The sequence below is a fragment of the Cricetulus griseus genome, chromosome 2 (assembly GCF_003668045.3).
Source record: "Cricetulus griseus strain 17A/GY chromosome 2, alternate assembly CriGri-PICRH-1.0, whole genome shotgun sequence".
Classification (NCBI taxonomy): Eukaryota; Metazoa; Chordata; class Mammalia; order Rodentia; family Cricetidae; genus Cricetulus; species Cricetulus griseus.
Window position 1 is genome coordinate 317,408,249 of NC_048595.1, and position 8,797 is coordinate 317,417,045.

General features: G+C 44.7%; 1 protein-coding gene across 1 annotated transcript; it reads right to left on the reverse strand.

The window, feature by feature from the left end:
• Positions 1-7,553: 7,553 nt before the first annotated feature.
• Tmem174 (transmembrane protein 174) lies at positions 7,554-8,453 on the reverse strand. Its single transcript, XM_027401229.2, has 2 exons — positions 7,828-8,453; positions 7,554-7,659 (listed from the first exon to the last, which is right to left on the reverse strand). The coding sequence occupies exons 1-2, from the start codon at positions 8,451-8,453 to the stop codon at positions 7,554-7,556; spliced, it is 732 nt and encodes a 243-aa protein (XP_027257030.1).
• Positions 8,454-8,797: the final 344 nt, after the last annotated feature.

The following is an 8,797-nucleotide window of genomic DNA, read 5'->3' on the forward strand; positions in this document are numbered from 1 at the left end:
ACAAAATTCCCTGTCCGAGACCTCTGTGGCTTCCCAAGGCGGGTGAGAACAGTTTCCAAGGCGTCGTCTCTGCTTTCTGATTTGTCATCAATTCTTCCACTGTGACCCCATGAAGCTTTATTTACAGCAGCTTTCTGTTGATTTTATAGCCAACTGCTGACTGCTTGGGGCATAAAAACCTTGATGATTTACAAGTAATAAGTGAGGAAGAAATCCATAAATCAGACTGTATAATAAGAGAACACAGGTGAATGAGTGTGTACACACCTCTGAGAGTAAAATTGTATAGGGCAATATTTTAATAAAGACCAAGTGAGAGGCTTCACCTTTGATTTTGAGGAATTCAAAGGAGATTTTATGGTTTCTAGGCAGAGACTGTTACAGAAAAAAAAATGTATTGACCAGGTCAAAGTGTTGAAGTTTGACAAGGATTCCCAATGCTCCCAAAACAATTCTGTGAAAGATAATTCTCAAACACCCAAAATCCCTCTTGTCAAACTTTTTTCTCTTTTAGGCCTCTGTGTGTGTGTGTGTGTGTGTGTGTGTGTGTGTGTGTGTGTGTGTGTGTAGGGGGGGTGTCTAATAACATGTTTAAAGTAGAGACAAAACCTACAAATTCCATAGGAATCCTACAGCTGGGGGGCTGCTGACAAACAGATGTGAAGTGGAAAAACCTTAAAAAACATTTTTGTTTGGAAAGTAAAGTCTGCTTACCACTAGAAATGTATTGCAAACTCCCTGCCACCCAAGATAGAGTATAAAACATCCAGAGTTTTAGGCATTTAGGTATTGAGTAAAATAATCTCATTTTATTGGGATCTTGATGCAAATCAAAAAAGTATGAGAATTAGAAATAAAAGAGGGGCAATTGCGTACTGACTAGATTTTTGATATGGGGCAATTATACATTTTTACATGTGAAGATAGGTGTTATAGTTGTTTATGAGCTTTGTTTTTTTAAAGATACACAATAAAAATTGCTTTTATGGTTCTCTATGTAGCCCTGGCTCTTCTAGAATTCACTCTGTAGACCAGGCTGTCCCCAGAATCAGAGAACCTGCCTGCATCTGCTTCCCAAGTACTGGGATTAAAGGCATGCCCCACTGCCTAGCTTAATAAAATGTTTTAGATTAAATAATTTGGTCATTTTTTTTTAAATGTGCAGGTGACCGTGCATAGTGCTGTTAAGTTGATAATCATTGAGTTTGGGTGATGGCTACACGGATTTCATAGACTATTATCGTCACTCTTCTATTTGTTCCAAGACATTAAATCTTGTGAAAAACACATAGGCCCAGACATGGTGGTGACACCTATAATCCTGGCACTCTGGAGGTTGAGCCAGAAGGATCATGAAAGTTGAGGTCAGCATGTCTACGTAATGAAAACCTGTCTCAAAAAGAGAAAAAAAAAAAAAAAACCCTCAGGAGAAAGAGGCAGGTGGATCTTTGAGTTTGAGGCCAGCTTGGTCTTCAGAGTGAGTGCCAGGACAGGCAGGGATGCACAGAGAGACCCTGCCCCCCTCCACACCCCCCCCAAAAAAAAAGAAAAGGAAGGAAGAAATGGAGGGAGGGGAGGGGAGGGGAGTGGAAGGGAAAAGGAAAGAAAAAAGAGAGAAAAGGAAAGGGAAGGGGAAGGAAGGGGAGGGGAAGGGAGGGGAGGGGAGGGAACAGAAAGGAAGGAAAGGGAACGGAAAGGAAGGAGAAAAAGCTCAGTTGAGATAGTGCTTGCATGCAAGCACCAAGAACTGGGTTTGAGCCTTGAGCCCCAGAATCAGTTTTAAAAGAAGGCTTAGCTATATACGTGTTTAAAATCCCAGAGACAGAAAGACACCTGGGCTTCACTGGCCAGCCAGCCTAGCCTACGTAGTGAGTTCCAGGCCAGTGAGAGACCCTGCTTAAAAAACATGGTAGATGTCAACTGCTCCATATGTATACACACACGTGTGCGCACACACAAGGCAGAGCTCCAGAAGACAGACATGAAGGTGTATGCCTGCCGTCACATCTAATACAATGTTGAGTGAAGGGGTCCATCTCCAAACAAACAGACAAAACCCTGCAAACAGCTGGCAGGCTAGGTCATCTTTTGCTAAGTTCTCATACAGTCACCTTGCATTTGCTACTCAACAGGGACAAAGTATTGACTGTGTACAGGATCAGTGAGGCCCTTGTGGATGCTGATGGTGCCGTGGACATTAAGATAGCATGCAGGTTGTGTGTGACAGGTGGGGACAATGCTGGGATCTATACCATATCATACCTGATGGATACTGGAACTTCTCAATTCATGGTTGACTGAAGGTTTCCATGTTATGGCTTCAGAGAGGAGCATGGGTCTAGGATACAGTCACCCCCACAGTATTGAGGTACAGTGAAATCCTACTCCACCTGTCTAACAGTAAACAAGGTCAAAGGGAGTCCCACAAGACTGAAGCTGAAAACAGACACCCAAGGTCAGTGCTCCAAAAACAAGAGGCTTTGTTTTTCTACTGTATCAAGAAGAAAAGCAAGGGGAGAGAGAGCTGAAAGGGCTGTTTGTGTAGCCAAAGGCCACAGGGTGAATTTGGAAAGTTGCTACATACAGGTTTAGTGGAGCAAAGGGGAAGTGAAGGGAGTCCCTGGGGAACCTATACCTGCAGAAGTGCTGACCCAGTATTGGAGGAGGGATCTGCCCGCCCAGGCTCAAGAGAAAAAGGGCGTGTCCTACTGGCTCTATTGAAGCATCTTGCCATGGGAGTGCTGGTCTTGCTTCTCATGAGCTCATGCCTGCTGCACCAAAGGCATCAACAGCTCTCAACTTTGTCAACCAGAAGACACAACTCATATCTGCTCCCTGATTGGTAACTTCTTTGTTGTTCTTTGGTTGTCATTGTTTTGAGACTCAGCCTAGCCTGGCCTAAAATTTCCTGTGTAGCTCAAGCAAGCTTTGAACTTGGGGGGATCCTCCTGCTTCGGCCTGCCATCCTTATCCCAGAATGCTGAAGTTACAAGAGAGACCCACCATGCCCATAGGAGGTTCTTAAGGAACTTGTTTCCTTTATTCACTAGCCTTTTCTCCATGCCATCTTTGGGGCCCTCTGCTGGAAAAGTAGGCTCAAGTCCTAAACAATTGCAGTTCAGCGTGTCTACTAGCACCATAATAGGTCAGTGTCTAACCTCAATGGCTCTAAAACAGCTTATACTTGCTCCATAAAGCGCAGTAGTGACCCTACCTTATCAAAACTGTTCTCAGTGGTGCTACCAGAATGTTCTCTGTCCAGACAATGATTGGCAGCCTAATAAAAAAGAAATGGTGCCAGTCCCATAGCATCAACAGAACTGGGTCTTTCCTAGGATTTTGGTTTTTACTTTTTTTTTCCAACGAAGTATTCTGGGTGTTTGTATAACTGTTATTGGTCTTTTCATTCAAACATAAAGTTAAATATATACATATATACTGGATTTTTGGAAACTAGCTGTGTTGAAACTTTGAGGGAAAAAAACTTCACCATGTTGAGTTACCATTGCACAGAAATTAACAGCTTTATTAAAAATGTTGAACTTATTTTTTTCTTATTTGTACAGCAGTAACACACAGTATTAAATTGAAAAGTCTTATCGGTGTGGGTTTGATTACAACAGCTACTAAAGTATATATATATATATTAAAAAAAACACTTGTTTCCTATAGTGAAGAAGACCCTTTTCAGCAACATTTTTGAATTTTCTGTAGGTGGTCTGCCACATGACCCCACTGAGGCTGAGTATAGTGTGAAGACACTAATAAGCCTCTGGGTCTTGGCCTAACAGATCACAGTTCTCTCTTTAAAATACTCCCACAGAATCCTGCGTTTCTAGCTGCTGAGTCACCGCGTGCCCGGGATGCCTGTGGGAGCCAAAGACTTCCCACGTGGCCCCTGTGCTATCAGAGCCCCCAGGTGAGAGCTGTCCTCAGGCTGGCCCCTGCTGCTCTGCCACCAACAGCAGCCCCCATCTCAGTTGGCTGACCGATGCTGCACCCAGCAGCTGGGTCCCATGGCCCAGATCACAGCCATTACAGCTAGTATGGCTAGCAGGCTACCCACTGGCTAGTGCGATCACTGAGGTGGAGGGAGAAACGCTGAGACCTCAGAAGCCGATCGATCCTTTCATCGGGAGCCTTGGGAAGCAGCAGCAGCAGCTTCCTTGTTTCTATGAGCGAGGACAAATTTTGTGTGGTGTTTAATGAGGGTTCCAGCGAAGTGCTGAGGCCATGTCAGACTGCAAATGAGTTAGTCTAATGGAGTTCACCCCCTTGCTCATGCAAATGACCCTAATGAAACTCAATGAGCCAAACATACAACACACACACACACACTCATACACCCACATGCTCACACACACAGTCATACAGTCACACACACTCATACACTCACACACAGACACACTCACACACCCACATGCTCACATACAGTCATACACACACTCACACACATGCACACACTTGCTCACACATAACACACACACACATACTCATACTCACACACACTCATACTCACACATAGACTAACACACATGCACACACTCACACACATGCACACACACATACACTGGCACACACAGAGTAAGAGAGGCACATGTTGGGAAGGAGGGTTTCAATGGGACAGAGAGAAGGCGATAAGAACGGTTAATTTTTTTTTAAGGTTCAAATTGAAGAAATGGAAACTCATCTCTGATCACCAAGTATTTTCACCTCAAACAATGAAATTGATGATGAAAGTACAGGGTGCAAGGCTACATGTTAACCTTCTCATTATTCACACCGTACTGCCTCACATGTCACCAGACTGTTCCGACTGCATTGAAGGTCCCCTGAGGTGGTGGAGAATTGGGGGCTGGGCAAACGATTGTGTGTCTCACAGCAAGAAAATTAGCGAGTTCACTCCCTGTGGACAAAAGACTAAAGCTCCCTTTAGGGCTGGTGTAGCAGGTAAGACAGCTTCTCTGGCCCACGTGGTGGCTCTTCTGCTGCCTCCCACACCGGTTTGCAGGCTCCTCCCTCTGTGTGCTGTCCTTCCTTCCCTTTCTAGTAAATATGAAAGTTCCTCTAAGTTGTCCCTACATAGTCCTCACTTCCTGACCAACACCAACCAGTAGCTGGCCTGACCCTGTGAACAGCACTCCCTGGGTTTACACAGGCTGTGGCTCCGACTTTACTTCTCCAGGATTCCCCATTGGAATCTAAGAATAACCAATAGATAATAGAGAAAGTAACCAGTGTCTATTTATTTCCCCACTAGGCCAGCAGCAACCCTGAGGGCCGAGCTGTATCTGCTCTTTTCCTGGTTTGGTTTTTCAAAAATATCTTCTGGCTTTGGGGCCAATGTGCCAACACAAAATAGATGTCAACAAATAAGCATGGCTTAAAAAAAACCAAATTCCCACCCTTATCCTTCTTTTACAACAGAGTTGTGTGTGTATCAGGCTGGCCTCAGATGTGGTCTGGAACAAACAATAACCTTGAACTTCTGACCCTCCTGTTTCCGCCTGAGTGCTTGGGTCACAGGCATGGACCGGCATGATCAGCATATGTAGCAGTGGGGATCAAGCCAGGGCTCTGAATGCTATGTTTGTAGTATATCAACTGAACTACACTCTTAGCTCCCAAATTCCAGTTTTCTGATCCCGACACTATTGCAAACCTCACATACACCTTAAACTCCTGAGGACATTAGTCCTGAAGTAGCGTTATTGGAGACATAAATGACATCTATGTTGGCATAGGGATTACAACAGTGGTGTTGAATGATTGTGCTGCCTGGAGCTAAAATCCCCAGAGGTCCCATTCCTGAAAAGCTGACTCTCCCAGCAATGCCAATGTGACTGTCTGCCTTGTCCAACCCAGCTCTGTGCAGATTCGCTTTCCTGATATTTTCCTTTCCACGCTCATTATGACTCAAATCATGATTATATGGCAGAAGGATGAGGGATAGGGCTGTGTCATTTGTCAGTCAGCATGTCATTAATGATGCTCTGTCATGTTCTCTTCTCCCAGTTTTCTCCCTAAAGTCAGCGGCCCTTAGCTAAGAGACCCTTAGCTAAGAATTGGGGGATTTTGCTGGTCGTGTTGGTGCCTTTAATCTCGGCACATGTAGAGGCAGAGGCAAGTGGATCTCTGTGAGATTGAGGCCAGCCTGATCTACACAGTTACAATAGTGAGTGTCCAGGATTTCATGAACATGTTGGATAGAGAGTCAGCATGCTGAGTATAAAGACTTCTAGTTTTCTATTACTTGTTATTACCAATGTGAAAACTAACTATAAAAGCTTTTATCCCTAATGCATAATATGAATCATAGTAATAAGCCAAGATTATTTTACTATCATAGAAAAAGCTAGATATTTCTGATAAAAAATAAAAATAACATATATATAATATATATATATATATATATATATATTAATTCCCAAAACCTTAAAGACCTGCTTATTCTTGTTTCTTTCCTGGGAAAAACACCTTTACCATGAATGGCCCTTTCTCTTTGTAAAACCTTTAGACACCTAAAGTCTGCACCTTTGTTATGGTTGCTGATGACACAGTTGAGATTTAAAAAGATGAAGGTGATCAGCTTCCTGTGTTCTGAGTATTATGAGCTCTTCTCACCTGTGGAGATGGTCGCCTTGATTCACAGCTGTCCAGTGACAGGGCAGCTTGAATCTGTGGAACGTTGTGTTTGGTAAGCCACCTGGCTGAGCTAGTTGAAGCCAACAGATGTAGCCTGGGGGTGGGGGTAGGGGAGTGGGGACCAGGAACTCACTCACATACATTATACCTTGAATTTCAGCCTTGCAGAAGAATATAGTAGCAGTGGGAGTCACTGTAATTTGGTGACAGCTTATGGATTTTATTCATTATTCCACTGATCTCTTCCACACTGTCTCATCAGCCATCCATACTATTCTAACATGAGGCATTATTTTATTTCACTCTATTCATTTATTTGTTAATGGGCTGTCCCTTTTTTATTTCTTTTACAGACTTTTCGATATCCAAGGGAAAACAAACAGCAACGAGGTTGTTTGGGATAAGTAAGTCGACTTTGGAAGGTCTGGCATGGGTGCAGGGAAATCTCTATGGGGCCTCCTTTCTCTTCCCTGCTTCACTGTCATCACTCTGAAAGCTGTCATGACTGCTGGAGTTGAAACTCCCAAGACACTAATGCCTTGAAATGGAGACGGGGTGGGGGTGGGGAAAACAGGTGAACCTTAGTAGAGGGATCTTACTTGGGTTTGTTTTTGTTTTTGTTTTTCTGGCACTGAGCATGCTACATATCATTCTAAGTGATGCTGCCAGCTGCAGAGAATTTCTTACCTCTGAGAATTCAAACCCGCAGCAGGGCAATTTCCCCAGGGCAGCTTAATTTAACAGTCTTGTGACATTTCACACCCCACCCCCACTTCTTTCCCAGCTTGAATGACATCTGTAAGATTGTCTGCACTGCTTTGGCATTTAACTTTTGAAGATCACGACACAAATTTCTCCAAGTATCACATCACAATGATTCAAATGTCCATTCCCTAGCATTACAATCCCTAGCGAGGGAGGGCATATATCTCCTCATAGGGGGGAGGAGAGAAGTGTACACAGTCCTCTTCTTCCATCTGCATCCCTTCTAGCTGGTCGGCATCAGAGCTGGGCCTGAAACAGCACAAAACACAGTTGCACTTGCAGAGATCCATTGCCGTCACCCTGGGTGGCAGGTTACACTGTTTACAGTCCCTATCACCTGCCTGTAGGTCCAAACATAGCCATAGATACTCATTGTGATGCTAAATGGGAGAGGAACAATCCCAGCACCCAGCATACCTGTCATTTCCAACAGCCACGAAAGGAGGGTAGCCCTCGTTCTCCACAAATGCAGCATTGTCTTGAGGGTAAATGGTATAGTACTGAGGGGGACTTGGTGCGGCAGCCACTGCCCCGCTAGAAGGTACAAGACCGCAAGGGTTCATCATGGGCTGCAGATAGGCGGCGTTCATCCCCAGAGGCTCCTGAGAAGCGTAAGGAGGAGGAATGTACTGCACCACGGTGGCCCCGTGGAAGGTGATGGGCTGGTTGATGCCGGTGAAAACGAACGACTGTCCTCCCGAAGTCTGGTCCGAATCCAGGACCCTTTCCTCACTTTCTGTGCACAACTGGCAGGATAGCATTTTGAACTTGCACACAGCGATCAGGATGAAGGTCACTCCGACTGAGAGGAGGATGGGCCCGAGGAGCTGGGTCCATTCAAAGTGGGAGACACCCTGGTACTTGATCCAGCCCATGACAGTGAACGTGATCCCCACCAGTCCTAGAAAGATACCCGAGAAAAGCAAAGTGGCCCCCGCCTTGTCGTCGTCGGACACCTGGATGTCGGCGGTACTGGGTGTGTAAGGAGTGACAGAGAACACATTAAGCGGGAAGTCCTCTGAGCTGCTAGTGTTGTGCTCCATGGCTTCCCACACAACTATCTAACATGAGAGGAGACCGAGTCTGTGGGAGCAGGGAGTGCAGGTTCAGGTTAGTTAGAGTAGGACCTTTGGTTTTCCGTGGTTAACAGAGTATAACATGCACAGGCTGAACTTTGTTTAGAAGAACTAAGGTCCAAGAAATGAGGTCTGAAGTTTTGTTGCAGGTTTCCAGAAAATGGAGGTTTCTGTTTTATGAAACAGTGGCCAACTGTCTTTCTACTTTACATTCATTCATCTAGACATCTACTCATTAAATAAGAATAATAATAAACACTTCTCAAGCCACTGTTGTGTCAGGAGATGCTTTCCTATAGTCATGGCACTGC

Excerpts from the sequence above, each read along its gene's own strand:
- Tmem174 (XM_027401229.2), bottom strand. The coding sequence starts at position 8,453 with ATGGAGCACAACACTAGCAGCTCAGAGGACTTCCCGCTTAATGTGTTC. Across the intron at positions 7,660-7,827 it reads GTGGCTGTTGGAAATGACAG|GCCCAGCTCTGATGCCGACC; the intron begins GTATGCTGGGTG and ends GTGCTGTTTCAG.